General features: G+C 39.2%; 1 protein-coding gene across 4 annotated transcripts in view; it reads right to left on the bottom strand.

The window, feature by feature from the left end:
• Ccdc126 (coiled-coil domain containing 126) overlaps positions 1-23,741 on the bottom strand; it is a 33,006-nt gene extending 9,265 nt beyond the window's left edge. The window contains exons 1-3 of one of the 4 annotated variants that reach the window (XR_012445234.1): positions 23,588-23,720; positions 12,286-12,640; positions 3,006-3,434 (exon numbers count right to left, since the gene is read on the bottom strand). Coding sequence is in view for 3 of the 4 variants with exons in the window: in XM_020185353.2 (XP_020040942.2) it covers positions 3,250-3,434; positions 12,286-12,523 (423 nt within the window). In the remaining variant the exon portion in view is untranslated. Of the gene's footprint in view, positions 1-1,529; positions 3,435-12,285; positions 12,641-23,195; positions 23,442-23,587 lie in introns of those variants that run through there. The other 3 variants (XM_020185353.2, XM_074065155.1, XM_020185351.2) reach the window with 3 other exon arrangements.
• Between the last annotated feature and the right edge of the window lie 230 nt (positions 23,742-23,971).

Genomic DNA, 23,971 nt, shown 5'->3' with positions numbered 1-23,971 from the left:
TTGGGAAAGGGTCAAACTTTTTCCCTGACCCAGCCTAAGTTTCCCCAATAGCTGTGATGACAGGCACAGGCCACCATGCCCAGCTTTTATTGGTTGAGATTGGATCTCCCAAACTTTTTGTACAGTCTGACCTCAAGTTGTGAGCCTCCCAGCTCAGCCTCCTAGGACCTGGTGTTACAGGCTTGAGCCACAAGCTGGAGAACTGAGAGAGATGTGTCTTTTATATGATTATGAGAGGACTGATGGCTAGGTGGTCCTGGACAGCCTCACATGGGGGACGCTGGTGTCAGGGAAAACAATGTGATTAGAGGGTTGGGACTTTAAGCCCCACATTTTCTGTCTCCAAGAAGGGGAGAGGAACCCAAGGTTCAGTTGATCACCAATGGCCAGTGATGTAACCAATCATGCTACTTAATGAAGCTTCCATAAAACTGCAAGGACTGGGTTCCAAGAGCTTCCAGGTTGCTGAACACATGGAAGAGCCTGGAGGATGTGCAACTAGAGAGTTATGGAAGCTCTGCACCTCTTCCCACCTATCCCGCCCTCAGTATCTCTTCCTCTGGCTACCATTTCTATCTTTCAAAATATCCTTTGTAATAAATGGGTAAACATACCTAAAGTGTTTCTCTGAATCCTGTGAGTCTCTCACAAATTAATCCAACTCAGAGAATTTCATCAAATTACCAATTTTTAGCCATTTGCTCAGACCCTGGAATTTGCGAGTAGCATCTGACATCTTGTGGGACTGAGACTTGAACCTATGCTCAGCAAACTGCATCAGAGCTAAACTGAATTATAGGATACTTAGCTATAGTATCCACTGCAGAATTGCTTTGAGTGTGGGAAAAACTCCACACACATTTTGGTCACAAAATTTTCTGTGTGATAACAGAAATGGCTATTTATTTTTCTATAACAAATAAGGATAAAGAGCATAAAATAAGATGGTATAAGTAAATAAAAACATACCAGTAATTAGAGTAAAATAGATGAAACTTGCCAATTAAACAGAATCTTGATTAGAGAGAATAAAAGGTTGAGGTTGAGTGGATCATAGGCTATAGACACATCTAAAACATAAATAAAGGTTCAAAGTGCCGGTGTGCACGCCTGTACTCCAGCTACTGAGGGCTACTGATGCTGAAGCAGGAGGATTAAGTTCAAGCCCAGCCTGGTCTACATAGTAAAGGAATAAGATGAAAGTTGGGGCTATGTGTGTAGTTCAGTGGGAGCACTTGACTAGCATGTGCAAGGTCCCAGATCTGACACCCAGCACTGAAACAACAAAAAGCCAATATTAACCAGAAGAAATTACACTAGAATTTTGAGATGGTATATTAATATTAGTATTATGAGATAACTACCCTAGTATCAGGAAAAAATCTGTCTCTGCACTCAGACCCCTTAGCCTTACCTAGGTATAAATGAGAGACTCTATAGATAACCTTCAATTTTCCTCTTTTAAAAGTTTTACCTGGAATTGATGCAACAAACCCAAAATTATGTTAAGATACTTTTTAATCGTTTACCAATTATTAAATGCATGCCTACTATTAAAGAAAAAAGCATGTAACACTTTATAAGTACAAATAATGTTATTTTATTTCATCCCTGAAAACAAAAATGAAAAGTTCACATCTAATCAGAGACCAAACAATTACTCCAAACTTCACCTGGCAATGGTATATAATTTCTTCACATAAACATACAGAGAAAACAGTTTGAAAGCTATCTTTCACAAAACAATATTTTCTCATACTTAGTTTAACAAAATATTATAATTATTGCTACTACTTGTGGTAGCATATTATAATAAAGAACAATATAATATCTAAAACTAAATTCAATATACTCTAAATCTAGAAGCTAGCTGCATGTAAGCAGTTCTTACATAGAATAAATACTATGAAATATAGGACATATAGCAATTAGATTTGCTACAACGGAAATTTAAATAAAGGTGTACTTTATACTAGAATTACCCAAGATTAAGATTTCTTGTGCTGTATACAGTAGCTCTTTTCCTGAAAAGATAGTCTATCTTCATAAATTATATTTGAAATGTTCTTGGATATTTTAAGTGGTCAACATATAAAAAGGGTATCTAATCCAAAGTTGCATAAAGCATGATACTCTTATATAACATAAAGTAACAGTAACATTTTCCAAGCAATTTTATGTAGCACAATTACCTTTATTATATACATCCGGCTAAAGTCCTCAAGAGTTCCCCTCCTCCCCCACCCACACAACAAAAGCAAAAATTACCAAAACAAGGAAATAATGTGCTTTCCTGATGGCATACACAAGGGGTCAAGCTTTTCCTGTTTTTGACAGGGTCTTCCTATATAGACCAGGCTGGCCTTGGACTTTCAATGCTCCTGCCTCAGCCTCCCAAGTAGCTGGGACTACAGGCACACGACAATGGGATTAAACTTTTAAATCAACATTCATGTATGTGAAAAATCATGAATACTTAAGTCATCTTTATTTCATCATAAAAATATCTTTTATTCTTCAGAATATATGTAAGAAATTTTTAAGTATGAGATTAGACATATTATTTTAATGTTGTTATTGAATTGCTACCAACATTTAGGATAGGTTATGGACAGTGACTGCTACCCATTTCAAGATTATACTCTTACAAATGTGATTTTAAAAAATATACAATTAACCTTCAGTTATTTTGAAGGATAGTGCAAATGAAGACATTCTTTGGGTCATGATTTCAAAATATTACTTTCATCATTCTCCTTCCTTTCTCTGCTTGTAATCTGAGTAACAAAATATACTAGTGGAAGGAAGCACACTTCTTAATAGCCTTAGTCAACAGTTACAACTACTGAGAACAAATGACAGGATGATTCAATAACAATATTCTCCACTGACCTAAAAACATGTTATATACTTAAATAATATTTAATGGAAATAAATCCATGTCTTTTAGTGTTTATGTTTCAACTTGATCTCAAACAGGAAAGATTTACACAAAGATCACCTACCTGTTTATTGTATCAACAGTGTTACCAAATTCCCTTTAAGGACAGAGTATAACTGAGACCTGTCTGAAAACATCTAGTATCATTTAAAATTTTATATACAGAATTTGTTCCATGAATCCAGCAAACTCCTTGAAAATGTGAACAGCTTTTTTGTAAAGTATTACTGTCCTAGCCAGCAATTAAAATAACTTCCTGTGACAGGAAACCTCCATAGTGGATGCAGCGGCCCAGGGCTCCCTCACTGCTATCTGACGCTGCCGGACGCATTGATCCTCTTATTTGCGGTTACTGACACCAAATTCCCACCAGTGCCATTGGTAGTGTTGGCCGCTGAGCCATTCACAACAATGTAGTCCACTTTGTTCTCCAGTTTTACCAGGCGCTGCAAAATGTCATCCAAGAGGACAGCAATTGTTCTTTTTAGATCCGCTAGGGGGCAAACCAAAATAAACAATATTTTTAAAAACTATATTTTAAAAACATATCAAAAAACCCACTTAATATATGTGTTTTTATGGTTTGAGGAAAAGAAGGTGAACAATTATCAGTTCATTTGAGAGAAAACATTTTAGAGAGAATGCACTCCTGCCACAAATAGGGAAAGCTTAATTATCTTAATCAGTAGCATCATGCCGGGCACGACATTGCATGCCTGTAATCCCAGCACTTGTGAGGCTAAGACAGGAGGATTCTGAGTTGGAGGACAGCCTGGGCTACACAGCAAGTTCCAGGACAGCCTGAGCTACATAAAAAGACCCTATCTCACCTCCCACAAAAAAAAAAAGAAAGAAAGAAACCACATACAGAGTCTCCAAAAGGAATGTCACATTTCTGAATGGAAGGGAAACTTTCCCTTTTCTAGTAAAATGGAACAGATTCAAATTCTGAAACAAAGTGTTAGTCTTTCTGAAAGGAGAATATTTACCTTGAGTTTCTTAAGCAGTTAGTAAAGAATACCATGGACTACACAGGTAAATTAAAAAGATAGCTGAGCTAAGTAAGAAAGTGAATGACAGACAGAAATAAGAAGCCTGAACCCTCCAGACTGAAGCAGGGTGGGGAGTCTAGGGTTCAGAGCCAACATCAGGAACCTAGTCAGGACAGCAGGCATGCTAGCAGTAGTTCTGCCTTAAATTTCTTCCAGAAGATCGATGGAGGAGATTATGACTCCTAACCTACTTGGAAGGTTAAGGGGTTTCATTAGAATTTGTCAGGCAAAAACAATATCATGATCATTGTTCTTCATAAAAGTTTCTTTCCTCAGAAGGATTGTGGTTAGAGGTCAGCTTGGGCAAAATTATTGAGACCCTATCTCAAAAATAGCTGGTCATGGTGACTCACACCTGCCTGTGGTCACAGCTACTTGGGAGGCATAGGTAAGAGGACTGCAGCCCAAGGCTGGCCCAGGCAAAAGCAGAAAGCCCTACCTGAAAAATAAACTAAAAGAAAGCAGGATGCTGGTGGCTCATGCCTATAATCCTGGGAGACTAAGATTGGAAGGATCTCGGTTCAAAGCTAGCCCAGGCAAATAGTTTGAGAGATACCAACTCCAAAATGACCAGAGCAATATGGACTGGACGTGTGCCTCAAGTGGTAGAGAGAAGGCTTTGCAAGTACAAAGCCCTGAGTTCAAACCCTAGTCCCACCAAAATAAATATATAAACAAGCAAACAAACTAAAAGCAAAAGAATTGGGGGTATGGCTCAAGTGGAAGAGTGCTTGCCTAGCAAGCACAAGGTCCTGATTTCAATCCCTAGTACTGCAAAGAAAAAGATGCCCAATACCACTACCATAAGGGGAACACAAATTGAAACCACAATGTGGTACCACTTGACACCTACTCCTACCAGAATGGCTAAAACCAAAGAAGTGAGGGAGGTGTTTTCAAGGATGTGAGGGAACTGAAAGGCTCATACACTACCAGTGGGACTATGAAATGGTGCAGCTACTCAGAAAGTGTAAATAGGAAGACTGCAGTCCAGGTCAGCCCAGGCAAAAATTTGAGACCCCATCTCAAAAAAAAAAAAAAAAAAAAAGGAATAGGACTACAAGCATGGCTCAGATGGTAGAGCACCTGCCTAACAAGCACAAGACCTAACTTCAAACCCTAGTACTAAGAAAAAAAAAAGCAAATACAGGTTGAAAATCCCTAATCTGAAAATCCAAAGCTTCTCTGAATACCACAATGATGCCACAGATGAAAATTCCACATCTGACTTCACGTGATAGGTCACTGTCAAATGTAAGCGTATTAAAAATATGGTATAAAATTACCTCAGGCTATCTGTGTAAGCTGTATAAGAAACATAAATTAATTTCATGTTTAGATATGGATCTCATGCCCAGATATATCATCACATATATTCAAAATGTTCCAAAATGTGAAAAAAAAAAACCCAAACTCTGAAATACTTCTGACCCAAGCATTTGGAGTAAGAGATAACCTGTATAGAAAAAAATGTTAGCAAATGGTGAATCTAGATGAAAGATATATGATGTATGCTGTATGATGTGTGCACATACGCCAGTCTGGAGTCTGAATGGAGTATGAGTAGGGTAAGCAAATGCTCTAGCACTGAGATATGTCCCCAGCCCCTACCATGTAAGTTTAAAACTTTTCTGTAGATTTGAAATTTTTCAAAATAAAAGACTGGGGGGAGGAGACATTTCTTTATTAATACCTTTCAATCAAGAGTTGTAGTAGGCCAGGTGCCGGTGGCTCATGCCTGTAATCCTAACTACTTAGGAGGCAGAGATCAGGAGATCTCTGAACTACTTGCCAGTCCGGGGAAATAGTCCAAGAGACCCTATCTTGAAAATACCCAATGCAAAAAAAGGGCTAGAGGTATGGCTGAAGTAGCAGAGTGCATGCCTAGCAAGCATGAGGCCCTGAGTTCAAACCCCAGTGCTCCAAGAGTTGTAGTAGTATCTGGTAAATAGGAGAAAATTGTGTGTCTTTTAAAATCCTTCCATAATAAGGCTAAAAGACAAATACTGGATCTGTTTTCCCTGATAGTCACCTTCTTTACAACGTCTGTAGAAGAAGCAACTTAGTCCTGAGAAGCCTAAATAGAAAACTGGGGCAGGGGCAGGGATTACCAGAACAGTATAACAGAATGAAGGTAAATCCCTAAGAGGTTTGACAGCAAGCTGAAGTGTGGCATGAAGAAGGTGTGGTGAAAACTAGAATGAATGAGAAGCAACTACATGATAAATTTACTTTAAAAATGTTGCTGGGGCTGGTGGAGTGGCTCAAGTGGTAAAGAGCCTGCCCAGCAAGCGTGAGGCCCTGAGTTCAAACCCCAGTATTATCAAAAAAAAAAAAAGTTGAATTTTTTTAGTATTTTCTTAGTGAGTTTCTCATAAACTCAGGAAAAATACTGATCTATAGTTTTAATCTCTTATATTGTTTTTGCTTGATTTTGGCACAAGGGTAATATTAGCTTCATAAAATAAACTGGAAAGGTTCCCTCCTCTTATAAATTCTGGAAATGACTACTTAGTATTGTGTTGATTCTTCTTTAAATTTCTGTATCTGGGCCTGGATATTTTGTGAGTAAGGGAGATTTCAAATTACAAATTCAATTTTCCTAATAGTTATAGTACTGAATAAAATTCACAAAAAAGGGCTGGACACGGTGGCTCACGCCAGTAATCCCAGCTATTCAGGAGGTAGAGAATGGGAGAATTACAGTTTGAGGCCAGCTAAGGCAAAAAGTTACTGAAACCCCCCTCATCTCAACCAATAAGCTGGGTATGTTGGTGCACGCCTGTGATTCCAGCTATGCAGGAGGCCATAAGTAGAGGATCATGGTCTGAGGCCAGTCCTGGGCAAAAAAGGGGAGACTCTACCTAAAAAATAAGTAAAGCAAAAGAAGGCAGGCGGTGTGGCTCAAGTGGTAGAGAAGTGTCTAGCAAGTGCAAGAATCTGAGTTCAACCCAAAACTGCCCTATTCCCCCAAAAAACTCACAAAAAAGATTATCCATTAGCAGTGAGTAAGAAAAGAACATGTATAAAATTAAACAATATTAAATCATTTAAAAGACTGCAAAAACATGGAAATGTGCCCATAGTAATTAAGTGAAAAGTTAGAAAGCAGCAGACATGGTACAATGCCATAGTTTCAAGTAAGCAATGTGCTGGAATATGCATGTATACTGTATCTTACAGCTACCATACTGCACTATTGTAGGCTGGCTGCCTACCTTTCTAAATAAAGTTTGTGGAACACAGCCAACCTCACTTATCACAATAGACATAACAAAACCAACAAAGCAAACAGTTAAATAGTTTCTATTTATTATTTAGACATTTAAGAAGTATGTCAATCACTGATGGATCCAAAATAACTGATTTTCTCTCAGCTCTACTTATCTATGCTAGATGTTTCTATACATCTAAATACTCATAATAAACATAGAATATGTATATATAATTAGAAATATGTTTACACTTTTTCTGAGAATTATTTGAATATTACATGGCCATTAAGTAATGTAGAAATATCTGACAAAAAAAAACCTCTGCTATATACTAAGTTTTAAAACACAGTTCTGAAGAGACGAATGTGGGGACTGCCTAGCTAAAGAGGGACAGCACTTGCTTAGCATGCGCAAGGTCCTGGGTTCAATCCCCAGAACTGAAACAAACAAATAAAAAGCATGTGGGTTGGGGATGCAGTTCAATGATAAAGCACATGCTGGCATGTATGAGGGGCCTGGATTCAATCCCCAGCATTGCCAAAACAGTGAATAAATGAAAATACCCATGCATAAATGGTCTCATTTTTGCTTTTAAAATCAAATTTATCTGGTTTCAATCCCCAGCACTGAAGAAAATAAGTAAATTCAAGCTTGTGTACACATCTACACAGAGAAAAAAGTATAGCAGGAAAAGGCAAAATGTCAACAGTGATTATAACATGGAATAACAATAAGAATTCAAGTGATTCTATTTCTACTTTATTTCTAACCCATCAAAAACTTTTTTTTTTTTTTTGCAGTACTGGGGCTTGAACTCAGAGCCTTCACCTTGCGCCACTCCACCAGCCCTTCTGTGATGGTATTTTTGAGACAGCATCTCACAAACTGTTTGCCTGGGCTGGCTTCAAACCATGATCCTTCTGATCTCTGCCTTCTGAGTAGCTAGGATTACTGGTATGATCACCAGCACCTGGCTAACTAGCAAATTTTTAATACAAAAAAATATATATATATTAGCTTATCAATTACAAAATACAGCTATTTTGTTATGACCTAAGTAAAACAAGTGTCTGTGAGAATTCTTTGTAAATGTGTACTATACACTTTTTCCTAAACCATGGTATAGTCAGCATAATTTAGTATTTTGTTGAGGAGCTAGTCGTAATATGATCATAATTTAATGAGTTCCAGATGGGTCTGAAGTTGTAGGGAGTGTAAGGAAAAGAAATAAAATGAGATAGATTTGAGCAGTGGTCCTGGAATTTTTTTTTTTTTTTACAGTACTAGAGTTTGAACTCAGGGGTTCACACTTGCTAGGCAGATGCTCTATCTATACCACTTGAACCACTCCACCAACTCTTTTTATTATGTTGAGTATTTGAGATAGGGTCTCGCTTTTTGCCAGGACTGTCCTCAAACTACGAGTCTCCTGATCTCTACTTCCTGAGTAGCTAGGATTACAGTGTGTGCCACCAGCACCCAGGGAAACTTTTTATTTTAGGTTCTGTTTGCTCTTTGGTAATTTTTTTCTTTCTCCATAAAGGTATCTATCAGATGCCTGACCAGTATATATATACAGCTGGGTAAGTGGAAGGAATTATCTTTCAACTATTTCTCTTGTTCTGTAAGAACCTGCTTCTTCATTGTTTCTATCAGTGTCCTTGGACCAAACAGAATGTGAAACAATGTAACTTCTGCATCTGTACCTGTGACAAGTATTTCTATCCCTTCATCTCTAGTCATCTAACTGTGATCCTTAAGAGCAAGTGCAGACCAACTCTCATCACTTCAAGAAAATCACCGCAAAAGGGAGAAGAAAAAATACAGCGTCCAGTGCATTCCCAGGCAAAGATGGTAAACTGAGCACAAGCATTTAACCTATGCTGACTCTGTATACCTCACCAAACACTAAAGTTGTTTTACTTTTTTAAGTATAAACCCATAAGCAAAAAAGACAACAAGAAAGGAGACAATAGCAAAAACTTCCCCCACTGCAGATCTCAGATTCATTTTCTGAAGCAGGTAAGGCAGTTGAAGGCCTGCGGACCACCCTGAGAATAGGTGGAGTAAATGGAGGCTTACACAGTGAGTGCTGAGACCAACCTTATCCTGCTTTTTTCTCTACTCAGATCCCACAAGGCTTCCAAGCCTATACTACCCCCAGCAAGAAATGAAGTGTTTCTCTGGGATATCTGACTAGCTCAAGAGTAAAGACCTAAATACACAGATATTAAAGATAATTCCAAAGAAATTTACTGATATGGTGACCTCCATCCCACCCCTATCTTCAGGGGATACATTTTGAAACCCTAGTGAAAGACTGAAACCTTGGATAGTACCAAAGCCTCAACATCATGTTTTCTCTTAAACATACACAAAATAAAGTATAATTTATACATTAGGGCTGGAGATTGAGCTGACCCATGTGGCAAATGATTCAATCAATCATGCACAAAGCCCTGGGTCTGATCCCCAGTACAGCCTCCCCCTTCCCCACCCACAAAAAAAGGCTCCAGTGGCAGAACTCTTGCCTAGCAAGCATGAGGCCCTGAGTTCAAACCCAGTGAAAAAGGAGGAGGGGGAGGGGGAGGAGGAGAAGGAGGAGACCTGCATGCAAGTACATCATTGAGAAATTTCAGGACAATATGGGCAAAGACCTAATAAGCTTCAAAAAAACAGAAAGAGCTGGGCACCGGTAACCCTCGCCTGTAATCCTAGCTACTCAGCAGGCAGAGATCAGGAGGATCGCAGTTTGAAGCCAGCCTGGGCAAATAGTTCCAGAGACCCTATCTCAAAATAACCCATCACAAAAAAAGGACTGGCAGAGTGGCTCAAGGTGAATGCCCTGAGTTCAAGCCCTAATACCGCAAAAAAGAAAAAAGAAAGGATGCAGAGTCACAATAGCATTAAGTTTTAATTAAAAAGGAAACTAGACAGAAAAAATAGAAAATTATTTCCAGCTAGGATTCTATGCCCAGCCAAACTTTCAATTAAGCATGAGAGTTGCAGGGAAAAGCCTCTCCAGATACACAAGAAACACAAAACTTTACCTCAATTGCGCCTTTCTCAGGAACCTACCAGATGTGTTCCCCTAAAATCCAATAAAAAAGCTACAAAACTCTAAGAAACAGGAGATCCAACACAAGAAAGAGGTAAGAGAAACCCCATGATGATGGCAGAGTAAGATCCTAGAATTCACAGCTGCAAGCCTAGAGAATAAACAATTCAGACCAGAGCCAATCAGAAAGCTCCAGGAAAGGGTTCCTCAAAATAATGAGTTGGATGAAGTGGCACATGCCTATAATCCCAACTACTTGGGAAGTGGAGATCAGGAGGTCTGTGGTTTGGGGCCAGCCTGGGCAAAAAGTTAGAGACCTCCATCTCAACAAACAAGCAAGGTATGATGGTGTGTGTGTCTGTGGTCCCAACTATGAGAAGGATTATGGTCCAAAGCTGGACCTGGGCAAAAAAAGTCCATGAAGCTGTGTGCCAGTGGCTCACGCCTGTAATCCTAATTACTTGGGAGGCAGAGATCAGGAGGATCACAGTTCAAGACCAACCTAGGCAAAAATTTCTCAAGACCCCAGAGCAAATTGGGCTGGAAGTGTGGCTCAAGCAATAAGAGTGCCTGCTTTGCAAGTTCAAAGCCCTGAGTTCAAACCCCAGTCTCACCAAAAAAAAAAAGTCCAAGACCCTACCTGAAAAATAACTAAAGCAAAAAAGGTCTGGAGGCGTGATAGAGCACCTGTCTAGAAAGTACAAGGCTCTGAGTTCAAACCCTAGCATCACCAAAAAAAAAAAAAAGTGATGAAATACCTAATGTGTCTAAATATACCAGAAGATATTTAAATAACTGTTGGCTGGGGGAATAGCTCAGTAGTAAAGCACTTGCCTAGCATATGCAAAGCCCTGAGTTCAATCCCCAGCACTACAAAATTAATTAATTAATTAGTGGAAAAATGGAGTAGAAAACCAGGCAAAGAAACAAGAACAGATACTTATTTGTACAGGAAAGAGAAAGTAATGTACTACGTGGCTCAGTAATGAATCTTATTAACACAGTTATAATGGTGCAAACACTGAATATCATCTTAACCAAAATTATGAAGGGAAAAATAGCAAGGCAAGGACATGTGCCTGCAAAGGCAACATTTGGATTGGGCAGAATGCATTTGTGGATGAAAAAGAAAGCTAAATCCTTACCCTCCATAGGAGAAAGTTAACAGAAGAGGCCTATAACTGAGAAATCACTGACTATGTTATTTTAATATAAAGGCAATCACCAAAAAACTGAGATGAAAGAATTTAAAATGATGGTTCAGAGAACAGGAAATAAGAGGCTATTGGTAGTAGAAAGAATTGCTCTTTTCATTGCAAAAAGTTGACACTTTTGATTCTTTAAATATATGCATATATAACTTATAATGTAAAAAATCCTGGACTAGAGAAAATGTCCACATACTCATGTGTACACAGAGGGTTCCAGACAGAACCATTCTGCTCCTTCTCACTCTACCTCCCCTCATCTTACAGGGAAGACAGAACACGACAGGCATAAGGCATTTGCAACAGAGGAGCCCAGTGTGTGAAAGACAGCAGGGCAATAACACAATGCTGGGGATATAGGCAAATGCTGCTTCTCGGGAATTAACGGACACTATATTAATAATATGTATTATTAATGATTTGCATTGGGAAATCAGGAAAACTTAAATATACTAGGTATTAATAATGCATTGTGTTACATAGTAAAGGGCATTTTGAAATACGCACATATATATTTCTCATACATACATACTTTTAAAAAGATATAAATATAGTAGTGAAATGTCACAATTTCTATAATACACTTCAAATATACTTCAACAATTAGATAAAACAAATGAAAAATGTTAATACCTGCTAAATCTAGGTGATGAATATAGGTATCATATTTCTAATTTTCAATAGAAATTTGAAAATATTTATAATACAAAATCAAGAAAAAGATATCTCTACATGAAGTGATGAGTTGATCTCCATGACTTTCTATAAATGGAACAGACTGAAGAGACTAAAGTACTCTGTGTTATCTTACCATATCCTGCCATAGAAGCACCGTTCTCCACATCTACCATGTTCTTATTTTCCTCTGCTAGAGCTTTAACGTATCTTTTACTTAAATCCAGTATTTGTTCCCGTAACTTAACACTGCTTTGATGTCTTGGCTGTTGAAAAGTATAGTGCAGCAACATCAGTCCCCAAATGAGTCCGAATACAAGCAGCAGTAAACTCAATTTCTGGGACATATTCTTTCTTGAGATTGCAAAGAACATTTCTGATGAAGCAAACAGGCTTGACTGAAAAGCAAAGACATGAACGGAAAAAGGAAAAAATGTCTCTACTATATGTTCTTCATTTTCAGCAAGGTTGCATCCAGTCTTATATGAAGTCTGAAAAATTAAGGAAAAAAGGCAATCAGTCTTACCCCACATTGGTAACAAAATAAACAATAATAAAGAAACTATCCTACAATTTCAGGGAGAGGTTTGCTTTTTTTGTTTTGTTTTGTTTTTTTGTCTTTTCTTTTTTGGTGCTGGGATCGAACCCAGGGCCTCATGCATGTGAGGCAAGCGCTGTACCACCGAGCTACATCCCAGCCCTATCCTACAATTTCAATTTGGAAACACACCACCTTCCTTGACAACTTCTCCACCACTAAGTAAGCTTTCTAATCTTTTTATCAGTTTCATTTACATATCATTTTGAAATTTAAAGTACAACAGATGTCAATTCATTGCAAATGAAAAACGATTCCTTCATCATCACATTTGTAACTAATGTGTAACTTCATTTATAACTAAAACCATGAACACAAAATAAGATTTATAGGAGATCTCAGTCTGTTCAAATACATGTCACCAACCTAAGTACACAAAAGCTATTCCTAAAACATACAAAAAAATAAACAAAATCAAGTGATTACCAAAATAAAAGTTAGAAATAAGGAAACGTAAAACACTGGAAAATCAAAATGCCTATCTAACAAGAATTCCATAATATAAATAAAGTGTGTCAACATAGTTTGGAGGACAGTAGTGGAGTTTTGAACTCATAGCCTCTTGCTCATTAGGTAGACACTCTACCACTTGGATCACAACTCCAGCACCTCTTTTGCTTTAGTTATTTTTTGGATAGGGTCTTAACACTTTTTGCCCAAGCCAGCATCAGACTGTGATCCTTGTACCTACATCTTCCATTTAGCTGGGATCACAGATGTACCACCATGCCTGGCTTGTTTTGTAACATAGTATCTTGCTAACTTTTTGCCTGGGCTGGTCTCTAACAGCCACCCTTCCAATTTCTACCTCGTAGGTAGTAGCTGGTATTACAGGTAGGAACCACTACAACCAGCCCTAGGGCAACAACATCTGAAAATGTCACAAGAAAGTATTACTAATGGAAATGAGGTAATCCTGGGAAGCATCATCCTAAATGAAAAATAGGTTATAATTTCTAAGTTTCTATCTTATAAAAGTATGCTACATGTAATGACTAGTGATCTTTTAATGACAGGTGATAAAACAGGTTAAAATTTTTTCTATATTTCCAAATTTACAATTCCACATTTTAAATAAGGAAAGTATATATTTGTATAATTTAAAGAAAAATTAGATTATACTTCAACTCTTTTTTGTGCAGTGTTAGGACTTAAACCCAGGTCCTTATGAATGCTAAGCAAGTGTTCTATCTTGAGCTACATCCCAAGCACTGAACCTTAATTCTGTAAAAAAGAGAAAGGTTATAATAATCTTGAAATCTATAAATACTTGGAGAGTAAGAATAATGTATATTAATCACCAAAGTGTCCAGTGAAGACTCTTAGACTACATCAAATGGAGCAGGATACCTTTCGGCAGAGATATGCCCGAGGGCAAAATAGTATACTGCACAAGAATATTTCACAGCTACTAAATATAATCTTTAAGAATTTTTTAACTTCCTATCATATAAGCAAATATAACATCTCAACTTTAATCCTTGTATTAGAAAATAATTTCATAACTGAATAAAACCTAGGTTGAGGGAAAGACGAAAAATGAACACATATAAAGGTAACATGTCTAAAGGTAAAGAAAACCTTACAGAGCATTTAATCATTTCGCTCAGCAAACATTTACTGAGCCAGCAATAAGCTAGGCATTAGGGATTCTATAGTCCCACCCTAAAACTTGCTTTCTACCACCAATGCTTTCAGATCATTTTTTTTATTTACTTACTAATTTTGTCCAGGGTCTCAAGTGAGATCTCTACCACTGAGTTATGCTCCCAACCCTCAAACCTTTTTTAAAAATAAGGAAGTATTTTTTAAGTCTTATACAAAACATCAAAATACAAAAAAAAAAAAAAAAAACCCACACAATCAAAGCCTCTCTGTTAGATGTGTGTGTTAAAGATGTGTAAGAGGGGGAAGTTTCTGTCCTGCTTGGAAAACTCCCACTCTGCCATCTGATCACTCCACACCGTCTGATATACCTCTAACAGATTATGGAGCTCCAGGGTTTGAACTACAGCCATCTGACCTTGTGGAAGTATTCCTATCCTGCCAAACTCACTACAAGAATAACTATCTCTCCTAGAGTATATTAATTCCTACAGTGAAATAATAACATGTAAAAATTAAAAATTAACTGCTTTTCAAATTTTCTTCTAATTCTACACATTTCTTTAGTTACCCTTTAGATCTTATAAAAACAATACTATTAATAAATACTACATTACTAAACCTTGCTTTATTAGCTCAATCAGGTAAACATAATCTAACATTTTTATAAGGCTATTACATTCTATTTGAATTCAGAAAGTAGAATTACAGGTTTCTGAGGAGGGGGAAGAGGCAGAAGGGAAGGGGAAGAAAAAGGGGAAACTGAATGTCTCTTCTTTCTGTGCACTGTTCAAAGTTGCAAATGACAGCGGAACTTGCACTTTGAACCACTCCCATTTTTCTTTGTTTCAAGTACTGGCTCAGCTAGGTCAAGATGATGAGCCCCTAGGTCACTAGCTAGAAACCTGTGGCTAAGGAAGAGTCACTAGCTGGAAGCCTGAGAGCCCAACACTGTCATTAAGGATTTATGACTACCACCTAGGATACTCTACAGAGGTCCTTCCTCCATCAAAATGATCTACAATCTAAAAACTTTGTAATCTTAACTACTAGGCCACTATATTAATTGTCTACTAATGACTTTTTTTAAAAAGCCTCAAATTCACCCCAAGTACCAACCAAATGGACAGTTTTTATGGCAAAATAAAATCATCATCACTTTAATCGTCATCATTTTCACCTAAGACAAACTCCTGAAGATATGTAGGGCTCTCAGGTGAAAGTTCTCAACCAACTGAAGAAATTACAAAAGGAACTAAAGTCCACAAAGCACAAGGGTAGAAGAACTAGAATAGACTCATAAAATGAAGTGTTGGTAAAGTCCTCACAGACTTGGCAAAAAGTAACAGTGTGGCCCAAATATCACCACCTCCAGCTGATTCTTACAGAGGCTTTTCTCAAGTCATTTCCTGGATTTCTCTCCAACCTCACTTCAACCCATTCTCTCAGAGCAGTCAAAATGTCCTTTTAAAAATAAAATTGGAACTTGAGTAGACATTTTGCCAATGAAAAAATGTTCAACATCACTAATCATTAGGGAAATGCAAATTAAAACCACTATGAAATACCACTTCACTTCGAAACCAGTAGATGGCCATTATCAAAAAACAAAACAAATAACAACAACAACAAAAAAGCACACACCACCATAGCATGCTTGCCTAGCATGCATAAGGTCATAAGGCCCTGGGTTTGATCTCTATCATTGCCACCGCCAAAAAAGGCAATAAAAAATGTTGTTGGAAGGAAGTGAAGAAATTAAAATTCTTGTGCACTTCCAGTGGGAATGCACAATGGTGTAATGTAGCAGATCCTCAAAAGCTTAGCATTAAGGATGAGGGTATGGCTCAGTGCAGAGTGGGTAATTAGCATGCACAAGGCCCTGGGTTCCATCTTTGGTACTAAACAAACAAACAAACTCTTACTCACAGCATTTCCCTATGAGCCAGAATCCCATCTGTGGGGATATACACCAAGGAACTGGGGATCAGGGACTAAAAGGGTACTTGCATATCAATGCTCATGCAGCATTATTCACAAGAGCCAAAGGGTGGAAACAACCTGAGTGTCCATCAACAGATGAATAAAAATGTATATATTCCACACAATGGAGTATTATTCAACCATAAAAAAGAATGTGCTCTGATCTATGCTACTACATGGATGAACCTTGAAAAGATTATGCAAAGTGTTAATCCAGACATAAAAGGACAAATATTTCATGATTCCATTCACATAGAACATCTAGTATACAGCAAGAAAGTAGAATGATAGTCAGCAGAGACTGGGGGAACAGGAAAAGGGACAATGATTTAATGGGTACAGTATCAATTTGGGATGATGGAAATGCTCTGTTGGTGGATGGTGGTAATGGTTTCGTAACAATGTGGATTACTTTAATGTCACTGAACCACATACTTAAAAAATGGCTCAAATGGTAAATTTTATGTTCTGTATTTTACCCACACACACATATACAAGCATATCGTACCATTCCCCTGTTTAAAAACCCTTCAGCAGTTCCCCACTGCACTTAGAATGACATTTAGCATGGTACACAGGCTCTCCCATGATCTGACTCCTACCCATCGCTGTCCCACTCTGGTACCACATCCCTCTTGCTCACTGCATTGCAGCCAAGCAGACAAAACACAGTAAATTCTCTCTGACCTCAGGCTCTCTACAACTGCTCTCCCCAGCTAGAATGCAATTCCTGTGGCTTGCTCCCTTTCATGCTCCAGTAAGCTGCTTAGCTCAAATGCAGCTCTGCAGAAAGTCGCCTTCTCATTTCTATCCCACCTCTAGCCTCCAAGTTCTCTCTTCTCATTTTCCATGAGAAATTACATAGCCTACCCTTAACATTTTTTTATTATTTATTTTTTATTTATTTTCTGGGGACTGAACCCAGGACCTCACACAGGCTAGGCAAGCACTTCTACCACTGAGCTATGCCACAGGCCCTTTAAAATCTTGAGCACATTGTTTTATCTCCCTAAGTGCTGACGTCCTCACATATAATGAGCACAACAGTACCTACTTAATATTGGTGGAGATTAAATGATTCCTCATACTACTCAACACATATGAACAGGCTTATGCAACAATGCTTCTAGTTCTTGATAATCTGAGTAACTTGAGCCAATACTGAAGTTTTAACAGACCCAAATACAACTCTTCTGATTAGCTCTCATAGGTTAGGTTTTCTCAGAATTTGTGGACAACTTGAAATATCTCAGGTATTAACTCATTGAAGAATTACCCAGGCCTGAAAGATGACACAACAGCACATTGTTGAGGAGAACAGCTCATCTTCCAAATAGCCTAAAAGCAGGCTAGAGTATCCATCCGTTTAAATGCCACCTCAGCTAGAAGAACTCCAAAACCTCATTATTTTATTCTAGCCCACACTGACCTTCTAACTTCCACAGCACATTACTATGCACCAATTGATTCTACACTTCATATTGTTCAATCGTGTGAGCCTTGTCTCCATGACTAAGTCCTAGGTTCCTTAAGAACAAGAATAACTTAGACTACTCCCACTTCTCCACAGAGCCTGGTGAACAATCAGTCACTGAGAAACACCCCATCTTCTTCCAAGCAGCAAAGCAATCTCCCTGCAATGTGTTTTGAGGGGTACAGAAGCAGAGAATGAAAATTTGGAGACAAAATTTAAATATCTTCAATTATCCATTTCTGGGCTGGAAGAACCTAAGGAGAAATCTAATCCAATCCCCTCACATTTCAGACAAAGAACGAAAGTGCAGAGACATGAAGTGTCCTGCCTAAAATGAGATAAGTGGCAGAAAATATACCTATCCAGAGCATGGGTCCTGACCGTCTAGGTTTTTCTCTACACAATACCTCCCTGACCTCCCTGCCAAAGACTGTGCTTGTAAATATTGAGTGAATTGTAACATTAAACGATATTTTCTTCTTCTTTGCTTTAAAAGAATATAAGCAAAAAACAGTAAAAGCAGTTTTTAGGTCAATGAGCCTAAAATTCTGAAGATGCATACTGTGGATTATTCATTAATTTATCAAGTTAGCTCATTAAGTGTCAAATACACTTTACTTACAGAAATCAAAGTATTATAAGAAGGATTTAAGAATAAAATTTAGCCTGGCATGGTAATGCAAGCCTGCAATCCCAGCTACTCTAAAAGTAGAAGTTAAGAGGATAGAGGTTAGAGGTCCAGGTAAAGTTAGCACAAGACCTTATCTAAAAAAAAAAAGACATGAAAGAAAGGAAGGAAAGAAGAGAGAGTGGGAGGGAAGGACGAAGGGAGGGAGGGAAAGAAAAGAATGAGGACATGCCTTAAATGCTAGCACACTTGGCACTAGATGCCCTCAGTTCAACTCCCAGTGCAACATTAAAATAAATAAGTTGTATTACACAGGCAAAAAGCATGAAGTAAAACAAAGATAATTATAAGGTCTTCTGAAGGTACAGACCTTCACCATGATCTGCAAACACACTAACACATTTCCAGAAAAAAGAATCTGGAGGAAAATGCACTCAGGCCCAGTTTTATTATAGGCAACTTTGCTTAAATCATGAAAGAACCTGGTTTATTCATTCGTTTGTTCATCCACAATATTTAGTAAAACACCTAGTATGTACCAGGAACTGGCAATGTGAAAGGTGAAATGAGACAGGATTTCCAGTTTTCTTGGAGACTACTCTTTAGTAGGGGTGGGATAATTAATAAGTAACAAAGAAACAAGCTAATTTCAGCTTATGATACAAACTCTGAAGAAAATGTAAACAGGGTGCTGTGTCTGGGAAAGTGGGGGGGGCAAGGAAAAGGCCCACTGAGGAGGTAATAATTGATGTGAGGAAGTACAATTGCCTTCCTACTAAAACATTTAGCAGAAGTCTAACCAGAATCCCAGGAGCAGGCAGTAAATATCTTATTCTAATAAGAATACCCCTCAGTACAAACAAATAAGCAGGAGAGGGCTCCCAATCAATTGTGGAACAGCCTGGTTTAGAGAAACCATTCAAAGTCAACAAAAGAAACCCACAAGCAAAAAAATCTTTGAATTCCCCTTTCTTAGGAGAGTGGCAAGTACACTGACTGGTAATACGGCCTTTACACGGAAAAACATATTCTTGGTGTTTTCTAATCCGAAGGGGCAGTTACAAGTTGAGGTATGGAATAAGGTCTAGGTAGCAGTCTATCAGCACGTTAACTTGAAATTGTCAATAAGCATTTTAAGTACAATTTTTCAAACTTGCTAACTATTCCTTGAGGAATGCAAAAGTGGAACAATAAACACAGGTAAATATTTTTCTAAATGTTTATGTTCATTAGAGGCTTAACATCTCCGCTCCAACTTATAAGATCTTTGGAGAAAAGTACTGGTAAAAGCTCTGCCTCTTGCCAAAGAGAACACCACATAAATAACCAGATATGTAAGCAAATTCTCAGTGGTTTCTCCCTAGCCAGAAGCCAAAAGACAAATACATTAGTCCATTATTACTAGAGAAAAGTTAAGACAAAGACTCATCAAATATTTAAGCTGGAACATCTTCATTATGAAGATAAGGAAAGGAAAGCACAAAAGGGATTAATGACTACTCAATGTCAAATAGTGAAAAATAAGGTATCCAAGCTCAACTCAGGACTCCAGTGTTTTTCAAAAGCAGGGAAACTGTTAAGTTGATAAAAAAAAAAGTGCAACTAACACTTTTTTAAAAACAGAAACCACCAGAGTACATTTTATACACTACATATTTTGCTTTGTGAAACTTTTCTCAGTTATTTAATTTTACATACACAGATACACATATGAATACATAGCTATTCACCTATGAAGTGGAGACAAAAAGATCTCTTACTATGAGCTGTAGTCACACTGCCTGTCATGAAGTAGTACTTCCTGTATTTTTATACAAACATTGCAATAGCAACATTAAAAACACTAACAGATGGCTAATCCTACCTTAAAATCTCCCATTCAAACCCCATTTTTTTCAGCGTTGGGCTTTTTGTACAGTTATAACTTATGGCTAAAAGTAACGACAACAATAGCAGCAACTAGCAAGCAGCACAGCTCTCACTCAGGCAAATTCTCACCTTTGCTATGAGAATCACTACCTATTAGTTAATCTCCAAAGGAATTTACAGCCAGAAAGGCACACATTTATTAAAATGAGACATGGTACGTTCCCCAGAATTCAGAGGTCCAGATAGTTCTCTCCAAAAAAGAGAAATGAGCCTTCCATAGACTCAACCCTGGAATGCAATCTCAGGGAAAAAGGTCCATTCCTAAAATATTTTCTTTACATAATATTGCCTGAGGCTACTAACTGGGGAAAAGATATAACACAGGACACAGTTATCTACTCCATAATTAGGTCTAAGATTTAAGATGCACTGCCTTGGGCCTAGAGGTGTAGTTACTAGGTTCAATCTCCAAAACCAGGAAATAAAAATAAAGATGAAAAAGAAAAAGTACTGCCTAGAGAAAAGCAATACTGGAATTCCTGCTAAGATAAGAGAAATATGAATCTCAAAGATACCAGGTCATTTTCAGATGGGAGAAGACAATAGCACTTAAAATTACATAAATCAATAAAAGAAAAAGGGTAGATAAGTAAGAAAAAATATTACGTACAGCAAAAGTAAAACTATTTAATCAGTGGGCTACAGAAAAGTCTACTCTAAAATATATCATGCAGTATTAGACGCCTGAGTCACAGAGCTTGACCTGCCCACAGCCTCAGCCAATCATGATTTGTACACACGACCCCACCTCCACTACCACATGGGGCACCCTTGACAGAGGCCTCCTATGAAAAGAGGCCCCAGAGAAAACCAAAGGGTTGGCAGAAACTGAAGAATTCACAAAAAGAAACAATGAAGTTAGGTTAGAGGACTAATAAGTGAAAGTTATAAAGAAGCAGGCGCAGTAGGTACACACATTTTGAACAAAAGAAAAGAGCTAGAGGGCAGGCTCATGCCAGTAATTCTAGCTACTCAGGAGGCAAAGATCAGGAGGATCGTGGTTCAAAACCAGTCGGGACAAAGACTTTAGAAGACCGTATCTCGAAAATACACAGCACAGAAAAGTGTTGGTGGAGTGGTTCAAGAGGTAGAATGCCTGCCTAGCTACTGTGAAGTCCTGAGCTCATACATAACACCACTACCACCAAAAAATAAAAAATAAAAAAAAGAGCTAGAGACTAGGGAGAAAGAATACTAAGCACGTCAAAAATTCACAGCAAACAACGCAGCTCATTAGAGAGATTAACTAGTTGGTGGAGATTCTTGGCAGCTTTTCATTCATGAGTATCCTTTTCCTCAGGGTGGACTGAGAGAACTATCCCACCTACCACAGGAAAAAAAAACCCTAAAACACAAAGGAATAAAAGGGTCTACATCTTTTTTTTTTTTTTTCACGTTAAAAGAACCTTTAAAACCCCTTTTAGCATTGAAAGTCTGAGCTAGAAGAGTCTTTGGAATCAGACCCACTCACTACTTTAGAGATAAGGAAATGAGTGTCACGATGTAACTAAGGTTACAGGACACTGACCAAGGCAGGACAAGGTCTCCTTTTTCCATAGTTCTCACTCTCTGTCCTGCACTAAATATCACCAACATGGAAACATCTTCCTCAGAATGAGTACTTTTACCACGCATTTTTCAGCTAATCAGAGAGCTTTGTGTGTATATGCCTCCTTCTACAGTTTAGGTAAGTTTTCCACATACTTCCTGGCTCTCTGTTACCCTTATAAAATACACTCACTAGATTTCTCCTCTTTCCCTTATACAAATGTCTTTAGAAGTCACTCGTCACTAAAGACATTACACAGATAATTCATCAGGCCTACTGGCATTTTCTCCCCACAACTGTACATGTAAAAACAGCATTTACTTAGGACATCTTAGTTTCCATGTTGCACAATAATCTGTGGGAACTGAAAATAGTACAGAGCAGACATTTTAAATGAAAAATAAATTTCAATTCAGGGCGAGAAAGATTTCCCTGAAGAAAAAACCCCATCACCAACGTCAATAAAATTTAAAATAGTGGAAAAAAACATTGAAAATGAAGTGGAACTTCAATGTGAAATTTTTCAAGTCATTCCTTATCAAATCTATGGCATCCATTTATTCATTCAACGTGTCTTGAGAACAAAAACTACAACTTGGAAACACAAATCTCCAGGGGTGGGGGGGCTAAAAATTAAGAGCCAGTGAGACAGTGGAAAGAAAAAAGTTAACACAGAGAAAAGGTGGGAAAGCCAGCCACAGGACTGCACAGATCGAGATGCTAGCTCTGAGAAAACGCTTAAGCAGCTCTGAGGATTCCAGCACTACAAAGATAGGGGGGGAAGGGGGAAGGAGTAAGTCCTGGTCCAGAGCTGATCCCCAGAAAAGCAGAGTCATCAATTTCCTGAGAACATTCTCAGCCATCTTAAAACAGTGGAAATTATGAAGACGGCCTATTTTTAAAGGAATTCCTTGCTTAGGTTGAAGGTGAACAAAGTATAAAGTGAAGAACACACAACCTAAGATGCTAATGATTAAACAATGGCTTAAACAAGCCTCAAAAGTCCAGAGGCCGCTCCAGTATCTTAACCAAAGGATCTTTTTCATCAAATAAAGAAACGATGGTGCAACGGGCTTATTATTGATAAGTCTAACTACTTAAAGATGTGCGTTATCTCCACCTGCTGGATGAGACACCTCGGGCTTGGAACCTCGGAAGAGTCACGATCCCACCCCACCCCCCACCCCCAAGGCGGGCAGAGCGACCATTAGGGTTCGAAGCCCGGCTGTCTGAGCCATTCAGCCGCCGCGATCCGCCCCGCAGTTCAAGTTCATCCTCACCGGTCACCCTGGAGACGAGTTTGAAGAGGGAGTTTAAAGGGGCATTGACTTCCTCTTTTTCCCAAAGTGGAACACAACTGAGCTGTCAAAAGCAGAGAAGTGCGCGCGCGGCTGCAGCGGGGACCGAGCCCGAGGCCGCGCTCGCCCGGCTGTCACGCCCGAAGGGCAGGGTCGCGGCCGGAGGAAGGGACAAAGCGGCTCCCGGGCCGCAGCGGCTGGGCGGACGGGCGGACAGGCGCGTTCCCGAGCCGGGTTCCCACGACCGACCGCGGCCGGGGGAGAGGAAAGGGGGACGGCTCAGGCCGGGGACGCAGCAGGGGAGGGCGGCCGGGGCGGGTCCGCGAGGACACCGCCTCCCCTTCGCCGCCTCCCCTTTGCCCCCTCCCCGTTACCTTGCCTCTGGGCTTCTCGTTACCGCCGCCGCCGCCACGGGGCTCCCGAGCCCGAGCCGATGAGCTGGCGTCAGCTGCGTGTCGTACAAGAAAAGCAGCGTTCAGGTCGGGATGCAGAAAGGCCGGGGGTGGGGAGTCAGGACGAGCTGGGCTCCCGGCGTGTGGAGATTTTACTCTGCTTGTCCCTCGCACTTGGCTTCCGCTCCGCCTCCCGGCCGGCCCTGCCCCCACTCCCGGAGCCCCGCGCTCTGCATTGTGGGGGATGTAGTCCCGGCGTGACTGGGGGGCGGCACGTGCTGCTGGCGGACGGAAAAAGGAGGTTGCAGCGCGGTGTGGTCTCTGTGCCCTGGCCTGTCGCAGGCGTTTCCTCTTTTCACCTCCCAA

The sequence above is a fragment of the Castor canadensis genome, chromosome 2 (genome assembly GCF_047511655.1).
Source record: "Castor canadensis chromosome 2, mCasCan1.hap1v2, whole genome shotgun sequence".
NCBI lineage: Eukaryota > Metazoa > Chordata > Mammalia > Rodentia > Castoridae > Castor > Castor canadensis.
The sequence above is the reverse complement of the archived record's forward strand: the minus strand, read 5'-3'. Positions and strand labels throughout refer to the sequence as shown.